At 42.3% G+C, this 23,060-nt stretch overlaps 1 protein-coding gene across 2 annotated transcripts in view; it reads right to left on the reverse strand.

Moving 5' to 3' along the window:
* The window catches only part of SUCLG2 (succinate-CoA ligase GDP-forming subunit beta), a 332,149-nt gene that overhangs the window by 51,236 nt on the left and 257,853 nt on the right, over window positions 1-23,060 (reverse strand). The window contains exon 11 of one of the 2 annotated variants that reach the window (XM_043587896.1): window positions 3,124-4,180. The exons of the other annotated variant lie outside the window; for it this stretch is intronic. Within the exon in view, the coding sequence (XP_043443831.1) occupies window positions 4,065-4,180 (116 nt within the window). The 3' untranslated portion in view covers window positions 3,124-4,064. Of the gene's footprint in view, window positions 1-3,123; window positions 4,181-23,060 lie in introns of those variants that run through there. 2 annotated transcript variants of the gene reach the window in all.

Below are 23,060 nucleotides of genomic sequence, written 5' to 3' on the forward strand. Positions count from 1 at the left end.
TTTTAATTTATCTAGCTAAATAGACTTTATCTGTTTATTTTTTTTCCATAAAAGAGCAAATAATAAATATTTTATGGTCATAAAATCTCTGTCACAACTAGCTAACCTCTGTTGCTGCAGCATGACATGAACCACTGACGACAGAAGCATAAAAAGGCAGAGCTGTGTGCCAATAAAACTCTAGTTACTCAAATAGCTGCTTAGATCTTAATTTGCCAACTCCAGATCTAGAAGGATATTTAAGAACATCTACTTGAAGAACATATCCATAGAAGACTATCTTCTCACATACCCTTCCTTGTTCTTCCCAACGTTTTTTTTTTAACCACTATTATCTGTTTTCCATTTATTTTAATTTTTCGAACATAGGTTGCATCCTGCAAATGATCACGGGCTTTTAAATGTTTAATTTAGAAATATCAAAACATAAATTTTTCTTCCCACTTTTATTAAGATCTTGAATAAAAAAATATATAATTCTTTAGGATGACTTCTTTCCCTTTCAGACCACAAACTGAGGGGGATTAGTTCATGAAGGAACTAATTAAAAATGACTCACAGATCCAACCAGGCCATTTAAAGTTTCCTGGCAATGTTACTAATTTACAAATTGAATTACAACTTAAATACAAAAGCAAAATTGAGCTAATTGCCACAACGTCATTATTTCTTAGACAGACGTTACTGTTCAAGACAGATCAATTAAGGTCAAATATTTAGATGACTCAAGTAACATCTATAAACAAAAACTTAGTAACTTGTATGCACAGGTGAAAATGTAATTCAAAGAAATGGTAAGAAATTACTAGAACAGAATCATGAAATTCTAGAGTTGGAAGCATCCTTACGGAATAATTCGTGCAGCCTCATTGCTTTATGGTTGATGAGCATGGTTGTCTTCTGTTATTTTTCCTTCCCTGAACACACTCTTCTTATTGGAGCTCTAGTTTTCCTTATGGAGCTACTCCTCCCTCCCAGCTCTGGCAGTTTGGGTCAGGCTGGTATCATCCTTAGGCCAACAAGGTAGGTATTTAATCCAGATTCGTCAGAGGATTTATCATACAGGATTCATCAGAGTCCTGTAAACTCCTGGCCAGAAGACTGGCCCACGGATTGTTTCGTGGCCAAAACAGTTGGTCATCTCAATTCTGGAATGTCTCTTACAATTACCAAGAGAGAGTAGCTCCCCTCCTTCCTTCCTCTTCCCTCCCTCAAGCTTTCTCTCTCTCTCTGTCTCCTCTCTCTCTCTGTCTCCCCCTACTTCCTTTCATTCTTTCTCATCTCCTCTTTCTCTCTTTCTCTTTCAGGGATGCTAAACCTGAGAACATGTTCTAGGCACGAATAGCAGCCATTCTGCCAGCTTGTGGAAATGGCCTGACTGGAACGAAAGCAACATGGACACAAGCTGGTCTGAGATGCAGAGTCCAAGTTCTGAGGGTTTGAATCTCTGGATCCAGGCTTAAGTGAAACCGGAACCCCTGTCTTTTATAATTAAAAGAGCAAAACAGTTCTCCCCCGTTTTTCTTAAGTTTGAGTTGGGTTTTTGTCATTACAAGAGACTGGACAAATACCACTGGTTAATCAACTCAAAGAAAGTGAATGTTGCTAAGTGGGAGGGGTCAGGACTTTAATCACCTCTAAATCTGATGTTTGTTCCAGGAGAAGGATGAATAGAGTAACAAAATCTTTAAAATCTCATGTGCAAAGCATTTCAGGTAAAAAGTGTATACTACTCTGTAAACTTCTTGCATAGTACTATGATTGGACTGTCACCTCCTTTAATGGATATTCTTGCTTAGAATAGCTTAAAACATACTGCTCTGGGAGGGGTGTGTGCGTGTGGGTGGCTCCGTCAGTTGAGCATCTGACTCTTGATTGCAGCTCAGGTCATGATCTCAGGGTCGTGAGATAGAGCCCTGCATTGGGATTCGTGCTGACTGTGGAGCGTGATTAAGATTCTCTCTTCCTCTCCCCCTCTCCCCTGCTCACACACACTCTCTCTCTCCCTAAAAAAAAATTACTGATCCGATTTAAAGGAAATTACTGTTCATACTTATATATAGATCAGGAAACAGACTTCAAAGGGATGCTGGAAGGTCAGAAATGCAGGGAATGCTGGTGTAGGTAACATATGGAAGATTTTAGATACACTACCAACACCAACTGTCCCTAATTCTACCCTGTGTCATCAGTCACAATAGCTGGGTCAACACACACATACCAGTGATTCATTCCAGAAATATTTATGGAAATTATGCTGAGGTCTGCCCCAAGATATTATGTGAACGACATAAACTCAAACTTCGAACTTCCAAGAGGGAAAAAAGAACTTAATTCTGAAAAAAAAAAAAATGGAAAAAAACCACTTATTTGAAAATAAAGGACTATTTGCTTACTGTTAACCCTGTTAGAAACTGACCACATGAATGACTTCATTCCTTTATCTCCTCCTCCAAATTGGCTTCATTTGAAACAACAGTAAATATAGCTATGTGAACATAAGCTTTTACAAAGGGCAAAAAATTTAAATATGCTGATTTTTGTCTAGTTGACAATGTATATGTTATTTCTTTTACCTGCTAACTAGTTATTAAGCGATCAAAAGCCAAACCACATTTAAAAAGACATTGGTAATATTTTTCATTCATTGCATAACAATTTAAAAAGACTGTAAGACTGATCCATTCAATGTTTTTTTTCTCCGTGGCAAATATGGAGCTATAAAAAAAAATGACATTTTAACTGCTGTCCATATGTGAGATTTATGAGAACAATGTAAACTGACCAAACAAACAAAAGTCTGGTCTGCTAAACATTCATACATGAAGAGAAAGACCTTCAATGCTGGCAACTGAACCTCATTAAATAGGATGAGTTTACACCTATATTTCCTTCAGTGCTATGCAGACTGAAGTCACATTTTAACCTGTTAGACACTGTAACACTTACCTGGACTTATAATTTTTATTCTTTCATTGCATATGCTGCTAACAGAAATGGTTGTTGATAAAGGTGAGTGAAACTGAAGTAATCCTGGAACACTCCAAATTTTCTAATTTTGGATTCTTATCTAAGACATAAAATTGAGGGATGAAATTGACTAACACAAGAAATACACAGCTCTTACAGCTTACAAAACATAGGATTTTATTTAAATTTGTGTACAGATAAGAATTTACTAAAATTTCAACAAAGACCTAATTCAAATCCTTTCCCACCACAAAAACAGGCATTATGAAAAAAAAGCCAGATTCTCTCAATTACATTTTCCCAGCTGGTAGATTCTGGAGGGAAAAAGGAGGGGAGGAAAGATACCAACACAACATAATTTGATCTTGAGTGCTGTCTCTTCTTGAAATGACTTAATTATGGAGATTTCCATAAGAATCAGCATCCTTCGGTTTTGACGTTGAAATAGAAGCTTCTATTCCAAAATCACAAATAAGGCTTCTGGCGTTATTTTTAGTGTGAGGTACACAGCATATTCACTATTAAGGCAAATGGTAGAATACATGTGTGAGATATTAACGTAGATCTTCCACTGTAAAACAACGTGTTTTGGAACATTCATGGACTTTCTAAGTGCGTTGGAATTAGAAACTTGTAAAAGCTGTTGCAGTGTATAACAGTTTTGAATGTCTTCGCTGTGCCTTTTTGAAAGTTAAGCTGTTAAATGTAATCTTGTTTGACTTTTTAGAGCATGTGAATTTTTTATTATTAAAAATCGTAGAATTGGTCTGATCTCAAATTCTGTATATACACACACTGCTTGCCCAAACAGACTGCTCCCCTAAAGTCGGCAACAAGCAATGCTTACTGAGCAGGTTCACAGTGACCGAAAAGTATGAGAACAGAACACGGAAGACTGTAAGCGACATCAGATTATTGAGGTGGGCTAGCTATCTTATTCAAGAAAATGCAGATTTAAGATTTTTCACAGAGTGATTATGGCTCATCCCCTCACCCACTTTCCCCCCAATCGGATGACCGTTTTCTTCATAGTGATGAATCGTTCATTTTTATGAGACAATGGCCTTCTTCCTCCAAGGGTCAGGACGAAGCTGTCACTTCTTAGCCACGCTGGCCACAGACTTCTTGGCGGCATCCTCCAGGTCCACAGCTGAAGTAATGGGGAGTCCACTGTTACTGAGGATGTTTTGGGCCTCGTGGACATTGGTTCCTAGAAGGTGGGCAGGGGGGTACGGACAGTCACTGAAATGAAACTGGAGGTGGGGCCCTGGAAAGTTTCGTACAACCTGAAATTGTGCGAGACCCAGGTCTCACCAATTACAGCTCAGGTTCAGCTTTTTTATGATTCAGATTTGGCTATTTAGACGTAGCCACCAGAAAAATTTACTTTTTTCCTTTTTTTCACCTCAAATGTCTGGCATTATAAGACATATATATATATACATACATATATATACATATATATACATGTATATATACACATATATATACATGTATATATACACATATATGTATATACAAAATATAAATAAAAATACATATAAATATATGTACACTTATACACATACTTATACAATATAAATTATATAAACTTACTTAAACACAAATAAAATATATAAATATAAATAAATAACATACATAAAATATTACATAAAAATATACTACCTATATTTTTTTCTGGCATTTAAAAAATGCAGATAATGACATTCTTATAAGACTGTGAACGAAGAAAGATCAACAACTACTTGGTCCACTGATTCGAAAAAAGAAAATCTTCTGAAACCGATGTGCCCCTTGCTTGAACAACCTGAATACGGAATCTAAAGAAAAAGCTATGTGTCCAGTATGAGCGAGAGAACGGCGAGTCGATGGGTTGGTAGCCACAGAATACTGAAAGTAACAAGTGAAGATGCACAGGACTGATCTGAGCTAGCTTTTCACCAGGAAATGAAGTAAATATATGTTCTGATCGACATCACTGACAGGGAAGATGACGTGGCAAGATCTCTAACAAGTGGTGGTCTGGCTAATAATAAGCAAGACGAAAGACTGGAATTGCCTGAGACTAATGGACTTTTTTTTTTTTTTTTTTACTGATAAAAGCAGACATTTCAGCTGATAATCCACAGTCGAGTGGATTTAACGTGGTTTTGGCCCATACTAGAAGGCAACTGTCTTAAAGATCTCATGAAACTAAAGTTTTGAGGGTCTGCCCACCTATGGCCATGAATCCACCGCTTTGGAAACAATGATAGTTATTCAACACACGTGTTCTCGCTTCCTCCCTGCTCCGTATGACAAAAAGGGCAGAGGGCCCCAAAAAGAGTACTGCATGCAGCCTGTGATGGTGTATCTTTGTCTCCCATTCTCGGCAGATTTGTAGCACTTGTGGGCCAAGCTACCCCACCCAGAGGTGTGCTTCTGCGACTTGACTATTTAGCAAGCAAACTGCTCTCCTGTTCTTGCAGAGTGAACAAGCCCCTAGGAGAAATGTGGTAACATTTAAGAGTCTAATGAAATACCTCATCTTACATCATTTCCTGTGCTTTTATCTAGTTAGCAAGGCAGAGCCTATTTATATACAAAGACCTTGAAATATAGGCCTTGGAGGACCTAAGAGTACAAATAAAAAGGAAGCACTTGGTCAGCATGTTTCATACAAACAGGCAAATGCCGAGTTCAAGGGGAACATTTGCGCTAACAAGGTGATGTAGTGTGGATTCCCTGGGAGCCGGGGGCCACCACAGCTGTGGCGAAGTGAACACCTGGCATTGCATCTTTAGTTCAAGGATAACTCACTGCTCTTTTCCACAGGAAATCTGCTAAATATCCTCTTTGGGAAACAAAATTCAAAAGGTAAGGAAGCTGTTACCTGGGTGGCTCAGTTGGTTAAGCCTTGGTCCAACTTTTCACTTTGGCTTAAGTCATGATCTCACAGTTTGTGAGATTGAGCCCAGAGAAGGGCTCCTTGCTGACGGTGAGGAGAGATTCTCTCTCTCTCTCCCTCTCTCTCTCTCTCCCTCTCTCTCTCTCTCTCTCTCTCTCTCTCTCTGCCCCTTCTTGGGCTCTCTCTCTCAAAACAAACAAACAAACAAACAAAAATCCCTAGCTTCTCACCCTGGCTCTGTTGTAGATTAGTTGCACAGTTTTGGGTAAATTATGTAACACCTTTGAGCCTCAACTTCTTAATCCCCACACATAACATTATGATCATCTTCCTCATAACTAATACACACGCCAGACATAATGCTAAGTGACTTCCACGCAGTATATGAAATCTTTATGACGACGATGCCTAGATCTTACTGTCCCTATTTCACAGATGAGGCAAGAGAGGCACAGAGAGGTTAAAGAACTTTTCTACAGTCACAGACTGTATGTGGCAGTGATGGGAACCTGAACTCTGTTCTAATAATACAACTCTGAATGTTCTAACCAGAATATCGCTAGTTGGTTTCCTTGTTTATAAAATGAGGATAATAATGCTGACAGCATGGGTTGTGAGGAGGAGCAAATGAAATAACACATGTGAAAGGATTTTGTAAATGTCTAGGAATCTGTGGCCGACTTAGCTCGCCATCAACCAGACAGTCATGCTCCTCTTCTGCCCAACCAGGAACTACATTTCCCAGGTCTCCCTTGCGTGTATGTGGGGTCATGTGACTGAGTTCTGGCCAAGAATGTGTGAGCGCCATGAAATATGTGCCCATAAAAATTGCCCTTGTGACCTCCTGCAGTCACTCAGTTTTTTCCCTGTGTACCTTCTGGAATGTCACCAGCCAAGACAACTCTGAAAATCCCCTTTCTGGACATGGCAATGCCTCCTTCAGCATGGATACCAGAATAATTCTGTAGAGCAGAGCACCCTACTCATGCACCCTTTCAGACTTCATATTAATGAGAAAGAACTTTCTACTACATTAAGAATCACATTTCAACATTTATCTGTTACAGGAGCCGGCGTTACTTTGACTGACACATTACTTTGTAAGGGTGGTAGCCAGCTTCCAAAATGGCTCTCTGTGGTCAGTTCCTACTTCCTGCTGTCCACGCCCCTGTGTAACCCCTTTGGCTGTTGGTAGAACCAGCAACTTGCTTCTAATGACTAAGAAGAGCAAGAGTGACAGAATGTCATCTCTGAGACTAAGTTCCAAAATCCCAAGACTTCTTCCTTGTTCCTTCTGACTCTGTTCACTCTGATGCAGCACATTGCCATACTGTGGACTGCCCTATGGAGAAGTCCACGAGGCAAGGAATTCAGGGCTGCCTCCAGCCAAAAGCCGAGGAGCAACTAAAGCCTTCAGCCTGACAGCCCATGGGAAACTATATCCTGCCAACAATGATGTATTGGGAAGCGATCCTTTCCCAGTTGAGCCTTGATATGACCCTATCCCTGGCTGACACTTTGACTGCAGCTTTGAAACCTTAAACCAAAGGACCCAACTAAGCCACACTCAGATTCCCTACCACAGAACAGTGTGAGATCAACAACGTTCCTTGTGTTAAAGGCAATTTGTTACACACTAGTTACCTAATGCAGATGTAAAGATTTATTATTTCATTAATCCAACCTCAGTGTTCATTTTGATACATATGGTAGAAGTTTCCGACAAGGTCCCAGAGGTTGAAAAGTAGAACAGAGGATCAGACGATGGCAGGTGTTGAATATTAGGCTAAGGAATTCTGACATTAATCCGTAAGTAGGGCTTTCATGGAAGAATGACACAGTGTGCAGCAAAGTCCTGACTGACACAGAATGGAACTGGTCTTTGGACCAGAAGGTCAATGAAAGTTAAATATGTAAACCTCTATCTCCTTCAACAGAGACATAGACTAGAGTTCTCTGCCTACCTGTCCTCTAATCTACCACGGAAGAAATCTAAATTTGGGTCAGAAAGGCTCTTCTCCTTCTTTCCTTTCTCTTTAGAACAGCCTCCACACAGACAGCTTCCAAGAACCCCACGCATCAAGAGGCAGATTCATCTCCCTGAACATTCTACATCTCTGACTACCTTCCTTTGGTGACAGAGTCCTCCTGTGAACACAGATCTTAGCCAAGCCTGTCAAGTTCTCTCTGAGGAACTGAACCGGTAAGAGAATTAGCAGCATCAACAGGAGTGGTAACAGTAACGAAAGCATTAACAGCAACTTAGCAGGTGTCCTGCAATGTTCAGTTCTATTAGTTCATTTGCTACTCAAGAGCATCCCTGAGAGAGCTACCATTATTATCTCCTTTTACAGAAGGGAGGACTGAGGCACAGGTAAGTTAAAGGCTAAAGTCTAGCTAGCATGGCTAGGAATAGTTAGGAAGTAGTTGAATGAAAACTGAACTTGATCTCTCACTGGTCTGAATGATTCCTGGAACTAATGCTTGAAACATCCATGCTGAACCATGAATGACAACCTTTATAAATAGAGGATATCGTCATAATCACATTGACAATAATAAAAAAAAAATCTGTTTTCCAGTCTTCCCACATTACTTTGAGCCTTTGAACTTGTGAATTTGGTGGTTCTAAAAGACCTGGTGAGTCAGGTCTTTATAAATGCGTGCTTTTTATTCATTTATTTATTTCTTGGCCAAGAGCACTGAGGCCTGGTGATTGGCAGGATGAGGTCTCAAAATCCTTTGGTCTTCCCACTCTACTTTGATTTCCTGGTGACTCCTGTTTGAGGAGTCAAATTTACAATTTAAAATTTGTGGCACTTTTGCACGCATGAGATTGTCTAAACTTCAATGATACTGTAAATTATTTGAGAGCAAGGATCGGGTACAAGTAGGGTGTCTGCTTTCTCCAGCCTCCCTGCCTGGCTACACCGACCCTACCAACTGTCCCCTTCTCGAGGAGGGACCACATGGTGATCTTCGTCCCAAGGCAGACATGGACTGTTCCCAAGATGACTGCACCTGACCCAAGGGTGGTGCAAATACAGACGATGGCCATTAGCTTGTGCAGTCAGGTTTGCTCTGCTGAGAATCTGAATGGGTAGCACACACGAAATGGGGAACAGTAGCATGAAAAGGACTTAATCAGCCGTTAGTAAGCAGGTGAGACAGAGGCAGCGCAAACATGCAGAGAGGGGTGGAGTCAAGTGCACAGGCTGCTGGAGTGCTGCTCCTGAGGTTGGCCTCCATGCCACATCCTCCTCCTCCTGGGGGCCGGCTTCATTACGGCTGGTGTCCATTCTGAGAACTGCTTATTCAGTTTTACCTGCGTTCTTTTCATGGCTACAGACTGGCTGTGGACCGTTTTAGGGTTCTGAGACTACTGGAACAAGTCATTCTTCCTTGCAACCAAGAAACCTAACTAAACCAGTTCCTGAATTAACATCTTCTTCAGGACTTAACTGAGCATCAGGTATTCCCAAAGGTGGAAAACGACCGATTTAGAAATCCGTGAACCCGCAGACATGGTGGACCTTTGGCCTCGAGTCCTCCAACCAGAACTCTTGTCTTCTGCTTGGCCAACACCCAAACGTTCATGAGATATTTGTTTAAATGGCATTTCCTGGGGCGCCTGGGTGGCTCAGTCAGTTGAGCATCTGACTCTTGGTTTTGGCTCGGGTCATTATCTCATGGTTTCGTGAGTTCGAGCTTCACACTGGGCTCTGTGCTGACATCGAAGAGCCTGCTTGGGATTTTCTCCCCCTCTCCCTGCCCCTTCCCGTCTTGTGCTGTCTCTGTCTCTCTCTCAAAATAATAAATTAATTGAAATAAAAATAAATGGCATGTCTTTGGGGATGCCTCCCTTGTCACTACTCCCCCAGCCCCTAAACTAGAGCAGGACCTGTAAGTGAGCTTCCATCCCACCTTGTACTTCCGGAATCACAGCACTATTGGGACTGCTCACTGACGCTTCTCTCGCCCCCGCCAAACACAAGCTTCATCTAGGCTGACATTCTGTCAGGCCGGCCCACCAGGATCTCTGCGCTCAGTGCAGTTTCCATGACACAACCCGGGCTTGCTGATGGGCTGAATGACGGTGGATGGACTCACACATACCAAGTGTGCTTGAGTTGGTGAGGTGTGGGAGCTTTTCTGATCACCTTGCTGGCCCGACACCCCCAAATAACCCATTTTTTTTAATAGGACTGAAACAGAAGCCCCAAACGACCTGAGGGAAATTAGGAGTGACTGTTCCTGAGTTTTCTCAGGTTCTCTAGGGGCTTTTGTGGTGGCCTCTTTTCTCTAAGGGCTGAACAGCAGCTGGCTCTATGCGGTGCCCTAGAAGACTCCAAGCTGCCACCACTCCTCTGTCCCTCCTGGCCAGGAAGGCCTTCCTCAAGGTTAACAACCAGGGGGCGGGGCCGGAAGAGACTGGGTAGAGCAGAGCCCAGGAAAATGGGCCCTTCTCTCCTTCCAGCTGCTCCTGCAGGGCCATAGCAAAATGCCTAATTGCTTCACAATTCCAGGATCCATTAAAGTGAATTTTAATTATGCTTCCAGTTACACTTTAATTACAGCCTTAATTATTAAGCACTGGCTAGGCATACTCAGAACCCCAGCATGAAACAGGGAGAGGGAGATGAAGAAGAAGAGAAGAGAAAAAGGAGAGAGGAGAGGGGAGGGGAGGAGGGGGGAAGGAAAAGGGCTTGGTTCTGGGGGGGAGGAGGAGGAGGGAGGGAGGGGGAGGGAGAGAGAGAGAGAGAGAGAGAGAGAACACATAGTAAGGAATATCCCAGAGGGGGAAGGCACACGAAAGAGGCATAGAGAACAAGGGAGACAAGTGAGCCTGCCAAGTCCCATGGCACCAGCCCCTGCCCTGACTCTGCCAGCACCCTGTCCTGGCTTCCAAGCTGGTTTCTCCCTCGTTGGTTCTCCTGCCCACAGGCCAGGGAGAAAGAAGCAAAGCTAGGGCAGGCCTTGCTGCCCACAGACCCTGCTGCCTGGTTCCTATGGAGAGAGCAGCTAGAAGGGGTAGGGGGAATGCACAGAGAAGAGGGTCAGAAAGAAAACCAGGCCTGGAAATGAGGTCACTGGAAAAGAAAAGAGAATCAGGGGAAGCCTTGGGCAAACGCTTGCTGTTGTGTGGATTTCTTTCATTAATGCTGTTCTTTGAATATTCAAGGTTGGTTTCTTCTGGATTCACCAAGTGGCTGACACCTGCTACCCACCCCCTTGCTTGCCTTTATTTCCAAATAGTGAACCATCAGAGCCACTTTAAACTCTGGCTCGGAACTGAGAGTTTCAAAGACCGTGTTTATGCCTGTGTACCCAATTACAAAGGAAATTGATCTCTTCCCCACATTTAAATTAGTGCCGCTGACATGTTCTAAAAATTATTAAATGCTGCATTGCTTTTTAATGAGACTGCAGGACTACAGTTTTAATAACCACCTGTACAGATAACTGATTGACTCACGTTGGTTCAACTTCAAGTACTTCTTAACACCTGCTTGCTGAAAGCTGCTAAGCTAAGCGGTTATCTCCCCGACGCGTGCCTTAAAAATGGCAATACACAGACAATCAAAGGGGAATGATTCTAAAATGAAGTCTTGCTCTGCCAATAGAGGTATATTATAAAAAGAATAATTATGAAATTTTTAAAATTCTCCACTTGTGCATGTTTTACCACTGACTTCCTGCCACCAGGTGGAGTGAGAGAGCTGTAAAGAGAGATGAAGGTTAATTTATCAAAATTTGTTCTTTGCTTTCATGACCTGGGAGAGAAGACCATGGTAGTAGACAGAAATCACAGGGTTTTGTTCAAAAGGTGGGCCCCTTGCCCCCAACTCAGGCCAGTCTTTTATCACAGGGCTGTGAAGAAAATTACTCTCTAGTCAAAAGTATAGAGAAATTTAGGCTTTTTGAAAAAGTATTATTTGCGGGGGCACGTGGGTGACTCAGTTGGTTAAGCATCCACGTCTTCATTTCAGCTCAGGTCATGATCTCACAGTTCATGAGATCGAGCTCTGCATCGATCTCTGTGCTGAACCGGATTCTGCTTATGATTGTCTCTCACCCTCTCTCTGCCCCCTCCCCTGCTCACGCATGTGCTCTCTCTCCTCTCGCTCCCTCTCTCATAAATAAATAAATAAATAAATAAATAGTAATATTATAATAGGAATTGAACTTTTTAAGAATGCAACAGTTAGCACTTATTGTATATATACCAGGTACAATAAATATTTGTTGGATACAGGAGTTAAGGGGTTCACAATTATCGTATCACTTCAACCTTCATAGCAACCCTAAAAAAGACATCATCTTCATCCCCATTCTACAGATGAGACGACTGAGGCACTGGGAGGCTGAGGAACTTGCCCAACGTCTCCGAGCAAGTCAAAGGCTAAGCCAACGTGAGAACACAGATTTGTATGACTGCAAAGCTGCATGACAACCGTGTAACTTGGCGTCTAAGCGCTAGGAGGAATCCTAAGCGTCCTTTAGGATCAAAGTCTCTTGTTTTCACTAGAGGAAACTGAGGCCCGGAAATGTTAGGTGATTTGCTCTGGTGAAATAATCAGCGAGCCATGTACAGGACTGACTCTCGGTCTGGTGTTCTAAATCAGGGCTATTCTAAGTCAGCTAAGAATAGTTGTTACATTTTTAAATAGTTGGAAAAAAATCAGAAGAATAATATTTTGTGATACATGAAAGTCACATGAAATTCAAATTTCCGTGCCCATAAATAAAGTTTTACTGGAATGCAGCCAAAGTGATTCATTTGCAGATTGTCCATGGCTGCTTCTGTGCCACCAAAGGCAGAGCTGAGCGGTTGTGACAGAGTCAGCATGGCCCATCAATCCTAAAATACGTCGACCCCTGCTCTAAGTAATCAAATCTTTCCCCGCCTCCACCCCAGGGAGAAAGGAGGTCAGTGGAAACAAACCAGGTTCCACAGAGCAGCAGATTCCTCCTAAAATGGTCACTGTCCTTTTGCCCTTGCTCCTCTTCCATTATTCTCCTTTCAAGTGACAACCAGATAGAAGGGGCCCATTTTCTTGGTGACATGTAAATGTAGATAACTTATCACATGTCTTTTGTTATTGTACTGCTAAAAATGGAATAATTCATTGAGAATCAGAGGTAAAACTCCTGCTGCATCAGCAGTCCTCACTTGCCACAGATGATGTGCAACCAGTATCTAACACCTTGCTTGGCACTTTGCTGCCAGCCCACAGACTGGCCCTGCTTGGCGCACAGAGTGCCCCCTGGTGGAGTTACAAACAAGAGCCCGAGTAATAATGGCAGGCAACGTTTACTGAGCCAGGGACTGTCTGGGTTACTGTAAAACTCATCTTCTCCTTGCAACAACCCCATGAGACCGCCATATTTCTATTCCTGCTTCACAGGTGAGGAAATGGAGATTTTAAACCTGGCTGTCACCGAGAAAATGAGCGACCTTGGGAAGTTACCCTGGATTCCTCACATTTTAGAAAAATTAAAAATGACAAAAGACATCCTGTGCACACCTATTCTCCTTGATGACTTCTCTTCCCGGGGTAAGAAGAAACCACCGCCGAGGGTGTGAGTGTTATTCTCATGATGCCCATAGGAACCACCGACGCAAGTGGCAGGAAGCCGATGGCTAGGGTCTTCTCCACAGTGCTTCCAAGAAGGGTGTGCAAGCCAGATTTAGAACCAAGTCTAACATATATTCACTGAGGGCGCATGCTAGGTGCTCACACTTTCACTTTCAACCACGTAAACCCTCAAAACAGCAACATATATGTTAACCTAAGACAAATGTATGGAATGGAATGTATCCTCTGGCAAGCCAGAATGCCCTACAATTCTGTACCTGCTCGGAATAGGGCCGTTCTCATAAAGAACAGAATAGAGCCTTTCTCATAAAAAACATCGACACAGACTTAGGGAGATTTGCCTTCCTGGAGTCTACCGCATGGCTTTCAATTCATGTATATTCTAACTTAGGCATGATTTCAGGAATTTTCAAAGGTAATTTTGGCAGTGTGGGACTTTTGTCTGTGATCCTGACCCTGGAGCTCCCATGCTGCCTGAGAAGTGACATCATGGCGTCACTGTCTGTGATTCTGTACTTACGTGGGGGGAATGGCCACGTGGATCTCACTGCTGATCTGTTCCTTGAGCTGTTAGGTTCTCAGAGCTTAGTATTACCGCATTTTTCTTGACTTTTAAAAAACCTTTCGGAGCTGAGGACGGAGGAGGCTTTAGACTCAGGTACCGTGGGGAGTTTCCAGAATTCCAGGCCTTGCCGCTGGTCTCTTCTCTACACCAGGCTGCAAATTATGTCCCACTGTCTTTGGAACAAAGATTTACCGTGGCACGGTCATCCCCATCCCTATACTGTCTATGCTGTTTCTGTGCTACAACGGGAGAGGTGAGTTACTGCAACAGGGAATACACGGCCCACAAAGCCTCAAGTTTGGCCACTGACAGGAAAAGTCTGCAGACCTTTGCTCCATACAATCCAAATTTCTGGTGCTGTGGCTGTGGAGGACAAGAACCCGGCCTCATCATGTACTTCTCCAGCTTGCGGTTCTTGCTTCCCACTTCTGATGCAGCAAGCCGCTGTATTTCCAGGACAGAAAATTCTACCTACTCTTGCTCTCTTTGAATCAACAGTGGCTGATAGTTGGCTCGAGTGCCCCTACTCTCCTTTCCCACAAACTGCAGAAGACGATGACCACAGAGCTCTTTTCTGCTGACCTGGGATACAGTCTCAGCATCTTTCTTGGCCCAGCACAGTGGGCAGCCACTGCCAATAAATAGAAGGTGGCATGAGATGAAAGCTATTTATTTGTCCTGCCTGTTCTAACCCATTCTTGGGCAGTCCTTCCTCCTAGATGGCTCTGTCTCAGGACAGCCTCAAGGTGGCACCCTCTGGGACAGTCTCAGTCACAGGACACATCTGTCGCTTTTAAGTAGGACAGACAGAATCTACCAGTGTGTCCCCTTCCTGAGCGACGTGTTTTCTCTCTTGTCGGTGGCTGAACAAATGTGACTTTCAAGTGTTATATAAAGAAACTGAGGCACGGAGATACGAACTGACTGATCACTCAGAAGACACCCACAAAGCAGAAGGTGGTGTCGTGATGTGTGGGACTTAGGATGTGTCAGTCCCCAGACCTGTCATGCTCTAAAATCCCTCCTGATTACAAGTGTCCCATGGGAACAACGTGAGGCCCCTGCTTTTGAAGCAAGGACCACTGCCTAGACTGAGGTGGGCACCTGACCAAAAGGCATCAGCAGCCCGTGTCCAGGGCAGACTAATCGCCTGGATGTGCGTTAGGGGGTGTTTCCTTCCACACACAGCATGATGCTCCTGGGCTCATCTTTGACCATCACTGACACTGCACTGGCAGTGGAGAAACCTCTCTGCCTAGGATTTTTGTTTTTTTAAAAAAAATTTTTTTTAACATTTATTCATTTTTGAGACAGAGAGAGGCAGAGCATGAATGGGGGAAGGTCAGAGAGAGGGAGACACAGAATCTGAAACAGCTCCAGGCTCTGAGCTGTCAGCACGGAGCCCGACGTGGGGCTCGAACTCATGGACCGTGAGATCGTGACCTGAGCCGAAGTCGGACGCCCAACCGACTGAGCCACCCAGGCACCCCAACCCGGGATTTTTGAAAGAAGAAAGTTGGTATGTGTAGCCCAGCCCCTTCCTTTGCCTGTCCTTTGGACTGTGCTCTCTCAGGGAGCCCACACTGCCCCTCAGGGTCTGTGGTGCCTGTAACTGGGCGCGTCTGTGACTCAGAGTAAGAATGCTCACTGTCGGCACACAATACGGTTCATCCTTCACCTTCTTCACCAGTAACGAAGGTGATATTTTGGTCTCTTACTGCGTCACTGTATTTCTCACCAGGGTCCCCAGAGGAGGAAGGATCACCTCAAAGACCCAGCAACATGGACGGGTTGGATGCCTACTGTCCTCAGGGTCAATGAGTGGCTTTCTCTTGTGCAGATGTCCAACATGGTAAAAATTTCAGTTACTCACATGAACCATCCAGGGGTAAGATGAAAATTCAAAAGACCAAGTATAGTTGATTAATCTATGTCTGGAAACTTAAAATATTTGCTCTAAAAAGGCTTTAGCTACCCTAATACTTTAGGTTATATCCTGTGAGACTTGGTGTAATGTTTAAGTGTGGCAAGGTTGAAGCATTCAGAAATGTTTATCGATTTAGACAATGAGAGGATTTTAAGCCTTGATGACAGAGCAGGATGGTCTCCAACATGTCCTCTGGTTTAACCTGGTGATGATGAATCAATACTAGGGAGGATACTCAGGAAGATGGTGCTGGTGACCGAAGCGGGGAGAGGTGACAGACACTGACAGCAAGTGAACTCAGTCCTAGGAAGGGTACATCCACGGACAGTGAAGGAAGGGAGGGGACGAGGAGGGGTGAATGGGCACTAGTGAGGCAGAAAGCAAGGTGAGGAGAAAGGTGTGCAGAAAACAGGGACCAGGAGAATGGGGACAGGAAGAACAAGGACAACGGAACCCAAAAAGGAAACGAGACGAGCACTCACAGAGAACATCTGACCCCTCCTCCTGGAGCCACATCTCCAAAGACCACAGAACAAACTGAGAAGTGGAGGGAAGGTGTGCTTGGAGAGGCTGGGGGTGGAGGTGGCGAACAGGTCCACCTGGCCTTGCAAGGGAACAGAGAGTGAGAACAGGATAGAAGAAGAAAACTCAGTAGAGAGCACATGCTGGGAAATGTGCTAAGAGGTCGGGGGATGTTAACGGGCACAGCATCAGCCCCTTGGCCCTGCTGGGCATCCACGTTCCCTCCGCCCAGGATCATGCAGTCCCTCGACCAGGGCTCCCTTATTCTCTGATGACTCTGGGGGTCAGCAGCAAACCTAGGGCTCAAATAGCCTGAATGAAAAGTCTTCCCAGCTAGTCGGCCACAGTCAGTCTGCCAACGCTGCCTTTTATGATGGGAGTCAAAGGAATAATTACTGGCCTCCTCTCTTGGTCTCACATCTTAGCATAACGGAAGACTGGCAGAATGGACGGCTGCCAAGTGTGTGGACACAGCTGAAAGCTGTATGGCTGCCCCTGAACGCTTTCATACTCGAGGCTTCTTTGCCCCTTGAGCAGACTATAGCATCACATGGCAATTTTACGGTGTCTGTGCTAAGAAGGATACTACGGGTGCACTGCCCTGGCTGTGGCTCCAATGTGTCAGTATTTCAGAGAGCAAGAATAAGGCAGTGTCCACAGAGAAGAGCTGCCAGAGCCTTGGTCAAGAAAGTAAAAGAAAACGGGATACGAAGTTGTGGACTTGGAGACATTTATGTTCTCAACAGCTATAAAGGGAGTCTAGGGAACATTACAGAGATTGATAAGAACAAGCAAGGGAACCACAAGGGACTCTTGTTTTGAAAGATATTTGTCAAAAGAGAAGCAGAATGTTTATGTTGCTGAAACAAACCTTTCTGTATTGTACGGAAAAATCAAACTGAACGATTTGACTAAGAAACAGGATCCAATCTATCAATTATCTAGGCTCATTATCATTTATAGCCTAACGTGGAATCACAATGAGCACCTGAGAGAAAAGCATATTCCTCTTCAGCTTATCTGAGGTATAGAAGTTTGCTGCAGATTTAAATGGGACAATACCAAAAAAAATGAAATTAAAAAAAAATTCTCTATAAAGATACTAGAAAGCCCTGATCTAGAATAGTAAAACTACCTGTACAAAACCCAAAGCTTTGGCTAAAACATCTTTGCACATTGGATATACAATGTTGTTAATAAATGTCTGTACATTTTTCTCAATAGTATTATGGTATGGGCTAAATTAACCATCTAGTTAACTTTTGTGCCAAGTATATTTATATATATTTCAGAGACAAAAAAAATAAACGTCAGGTTATTTGTCCTTTATTTATGCCAGAAACAACTGTGTAAAAAAACTAAATTCCCCCACCAAAATGTGATTGTCTGATTTACCAAGGAGTCTTTTAAATAAAAATAATCCTGTGTCTCAGCTGGTGAGTTCTGTTGCAATAAGGCAAGTAAATATATGTAATTATGAAGTTACCATTTTCAAAGAGGAGAGTAATCTTTTCCTTATCCACTGGTAAAACAACTTGTACTTATTACACAGCTGAGAACAAAGATTTGTCCACAAAATCCCACTAAATCAAGCCTGATTTGATTAAAACTTTCCTCATCAAGATATTTCTATTACATTGTGTGTGGCAATAGAGTCTTGAAAACGTGGGTCATAAATCAGTGAGAATTATGGCAAGGATCTTGGATCTTCCAAATGGCTACATAACAACTAAGGGAGACTACCTTCTTTATTTACAAGAAGTAGACACTTATAATAAAATCTGTCATCGGCTTTTGAAACGCCTGTTTTCTTGGTCATTAAAAATCTGACATTTATTTAGACTATATAGCTATATGTCAGAGTATCCGAAACTTAGCAAGTTAACAAATGTTAGCAATAATAATTATTTATTATTGCAATTCAGACTCCAGTAAAATTTTTCTACCACACTTAGTTTTTTATGGGTCGCTAAGCTTTATCACAGATGCTGGGAGGACAGACATCTTTTCCCATCTCCCTTTTACCAGCTAGATGATGGTGTGCATTCGGGAAATGTGAACCAATCTGAGTATTAACAAGAATAAATACAATTAAAAAATTCATCAGTTAAAATAAAAGTATAGTGTGTTATCAAGTTAAATAGCAACTACCACTAAAATTCTCCACAATGTTCCTGCCTCTTCGTACCACTTTACCTTGCTTGCTCTGTCAGGACAGATGAAGAGCTGCTTAATTAAGAAAAAAAGAAGAATCCGTATCATAGTGTAAGGTTGGGTAAAATATAACCAAACGCACAGAGATTTGTGGGAGGAACAGATTTTGGGTTCCAACCTAGAGAAAGTTAATGGAAAATTTATATTAAGTATAAGAGAAATTCCTCAAAAGGTCCCAGAGTTAGCCACTGTTTCCTCTTGGAAGCACTGAGAACCAGACTTTCTGTAATAGGAGAGTTGGTTTTTCCTTTTAACTTGGCTGTACTGTAGGAGACCAATTTCTTTCTTTCTTTCTTTCTTTCTTCCTTTCTTTCTTTTTCTTTCTTTCTTTCTTGTTTATTTATTTATGTATTTTTCAATATATGAAGTTTATTGTCCAATTGGTTTCCATACAACACCCAGTGCTCATCCCAAAAGGTGCCCTCCTCAATACCCATCACCACCCTCCCCTTGCTCCCACCCCCCATCATCCCTCAGTTTGTTCTCAGTTTTTAAGAGTCTCTTATGCTTTGGCTCTCTTCCACTATAACCTTTTTTTTTTTTTTCCTTCCCCGCCCCCATGGGTTTCTGTTAAGTTTCTCAGGATCCACATAAGAGTGAAACCATGTGGTATCTGTCTTTCTCTGTATGGCTTATTTCACTTAGCATAACACTCTCCAGTTCCATCCACGGTGCTACAAAGGGCCATACTTCCTTCTTTCTCATTGCCACATAGTACTCCATTGTGTATATAAACCACAATTTTTTTTTTTTTAATTTTTATTTTTGGGACAGAGAGAGGCAGAGCATGAACGGGGGAGGGGCAGAGAGAGAGGGAGACACAGAATCGGAAACAGGCTCCAGGCTCTGAGCCATCAGCCCAGAGCCTGACGCGGGGCTCAAACTCACGGACCGCGAGATCGTGACCTGGCTGAAGTCGGACGCTTAACCGACTGCGCCACCCAGGCGCCCCTAAACCACAATTTTTTTTATCCATTCATCAGTTGATGGACATTTAGGCTCTTTCCATAATTTGGCTATTGTTGAGAGTGCTGCTATGAACATTGGGGTACAAGTGCCCCTATGCATCAGCACTCCTGTATCCCTTGGGTAAATTCCTAGCAGTGCTATTGCTGGGTCATAGGGTAGGTCTATTTTTAATTTTCTGAGGAACGTCCACACTGTTTTCTAGAGTGGCTGCACCAGTTTGCATTCCCACCAACAGTGCAAGAGGGTTCCCGTTTCTCCACATCCTCACCAGCATCTATAGTCTCCTGATTTGTTCATTTTGGCCACTCTGACTGGTGTGAGGTGATATCTGAGTGTGGTTTTGATTTATATTTCCCTGATGAGGAGCGACGTTGAGCATGTTTTCATGTGCCTGTTGGCCATCCGGATGTCTTCTTTAGAGAAGTGTCTATTCATGTTTTCTGCCCATTTCTTCACTGGGTTATTTGTTTTTCGGGTGTGGGGTTTGGTGAGCTCTTTATAGATTTTGGATACTAGCCCTTTGTCCGATATGTCATTTGCAAATATCTTTTCCCATTCCATTGGTTGCCTTTTAGTTTTGTTGGTTGTTTCCTTTGCTGTGCAGAACTTTTTATCTTCATAAGGTCCCAGTAGTTAATTTTTGCTTTTAATTCCCTTGCCTTTGGGGATGTGTCGAGTAAGAGATTGCTACGGCTGAGGTCAGAGAGGTCTTTTCCTGCTTTCTCCTCTAGGGTTTTGATGGTTTCCTGTCTCACATTCAGGTCCTTTATCCATTTTGAGTTTATTTTTGTGAATGGTGTGAGAACGTGGTCTAGCTTCAATCTTCTGCATGTTGCTGTCCAGTTCTCCCAGCACCATTTGTTAAAGAGACTGTCTTTTTTCCATTGGATGTTCTTTCCTGCTTTGTCAAAGATTCGTTGGCCATACGTTTGTGGGTCTAGTTCTGGGGTTTCTATTCTATTCCATTGGTCTATGTGTCTGTTTTTGTGCCAATACCATGCTGTCTTGATGATTACAGCTTTGTAGTAGAGGCTAAATGCTGTGATTGTGATGCCTCCTGCTTTGGTCTTCTTCTTCAAAATTACTTTGGCTATTCGGGGCCTTTTGTGGTTCCATATGAATTTTAGGATTGCTTGTTCTAGTTTTGAGAAGAATGCTGGTGCAATTTTGATTGGGATTGCATTGAATGTGTAGATAGCTTTGGGTAGTATTGACATTTTGACAATATTTATTCTTCCAATCCATGAGCAGGGAATGTTTTTCCATTTCTTTATATCTTCTTCAGTTTCCTTCATAAGCTTTCTATAGTTGTCAGCATACAGATCTTTTACATCTTTGGTTAGATTTATTCCTAGGTGTTTTATGCTTCTTGGTGCAATTGTGAATGGGATCAGTTTCTTTATTTGTCTTTCTGTTGCTTCATTATTAGTGTATAAGAATGCAACTGATTTCTGTACATTGATTTTGTATCCTGCAACTTTGCTAAATTCATGTATCAGTTCTAGCAGACTTCTGGTGGAGTCTATCGGATTTTCCATGTATAGTATCATGTCATCTGCAACAAGTGAAAGCTTGACTTCATCTTTACCAATTTTGATGCCTTTGATTTCCTTTTGTTGTCTGATTGCTGATGCTAGAACTTCCAACACTATGTTAAACAACAGCGGTGAGAGTGGACATCCCTGTCATGTTCCTGATCTCAGGGAAAAAGCTCTCAGTTTTCTCCCATTGAGGATGATGTTAGCTGTGGGCTATTCATAAATGGCTTTTATGATGTTGAAGTATGTTTCTTCTATCCCGACTTTCTCGAGGGTTTTTATTAAGAAAGTTGCTGAATTTTGTCAAAGGCCTTTTCTGCATCGATTGACAGGATCATATGGTTCTTATCTTTTCTTTTATTAATGTGATGTATCACATTGATTGATTTATGAATGTTGAACCAGCCCTGCATCCCAGGATAGAATCCCACTTGATCATGGTGAATAGTTCTTTTTATATGCTGTTGAATTCGATTTGCTAGTATCTTATTGAGAATTTTTGCATCCATATTCATCAGGGATATTGGCCTGTAGTTCTCTTTTTTTACTGGATCTCTCTCTGGCTTAGGAATCAAAGTAATACTGGCTTCATAGAATGAGTCTGGAAGTTTTCCTTCCCTTTCTATTTCTTGGAATAGCTTGAGAAGGATAGGTATTATTTCTGCTTTAAACGTGTGGTAGAACTCCCCTGGGAAGCCATCTGGTCCTGGACTCTTATTTGTTGGGAGATTTTTGATGACTGATTCAATTTCTTCGCTGGTTATGGGTCTATTCAAGCTTTCTATTTCCTCCTGATTGAGTTTTGGAAGCGTATGGGTGTTTAGGAATTTGTCCATTTCTTCCAGGTTGTCCAGTTTGTTGGCATATAATTTTTCATAGTATTCCCTGATAATTGCTTGTATCTCTGAGGGATTGGTTGTAATAATTCCATTTTCATTCATGATTTTACCTATTTGGGTCATCTCCCTTTTCTTTTTGAGAAGCCTGGCTAGAGGTTTATCAATTTTGTTTATTTTTTCAAAAAACCAACTCTTGGTTTCGTTGATCTGCTCTACGGTTTTTTTAGATTCTACATTGTTTATTTCTGCTCTGATCTTTATTATTTCTCTTCTTCTGCTGGATTTAGGCTGCTTTGCTGTTCTGCTTCTATTTCCTTTAGGTGTGCTGTTAGATTTTGTATTTGGGATTTTTCTTGTTTCTTGAGATAGGTCTGGATTGCAATGTATTTTCCTCTCAGGACTGCCTTCGCTGCATCCCAAAGTGTTTGGATTGTTGTATTTTCATTTTCATTTGTTTCCATATATTTTTAAATTTCTTCTCTAATTGCCTGGTTGACCCATTCATTCTTTAGTAGGGTGTTCTTTAGCCTCCATGCTTTTGGAGGTTTTCCAGACTTTTTCCTGTGGTTGATTTCAAGCTTCATAGCATTGTGGTCTGAAAGTATGCATGGTATGATTTCAATTCTTGTATACTTATGAAGGGCTGTTTTGTGACTCAGTAGGTGATCTATCTTGGAGAATGTTCCATGTGCACTCGAGAAGAAAGTATATTCTGTTGCTTTGGGATGCAGAGTTCTAAATATATCTGTCAAGTCCATCTGATCCAATGTATCATTCAGGACCCTTGTTTCTTTATTGACCGTGTGTCTAGATGATCTATCCATTTCTGTAAGTGGAGTGTTAAAGTCCCCTGCAATTACCACATTCTTCTCAGTAAGGTTGCTTATGTTTGTGAGTAATTGTTTTATATATTTGGGGGCTCCTGTATCTGGCGCATAGACATTTATAATTGTTAGCTCTTCCTGATGGATAGACCCTGTGATTATTATATAATGCCCTTCTTCATCTCTTGTTACAGCCTTTAATTT

The sequence above is a fragment of the Prionailurus bengalensis genome, chromosome A2 (assembly GCF_016509475.1).
Source record: "Prionailurus bengalensis isolate Pbe53 chromosome A2, Fcat_Pben_1.1_paternal_pri, whole genome shotgun sequence".
In the NCBI taxonomy this organism is placed as follows: Eukaryota; Metazoa; Chordata; class Mammalia; order Carnivora; family Felidae; genus Prionailurus; species Prionailurus bengalensis.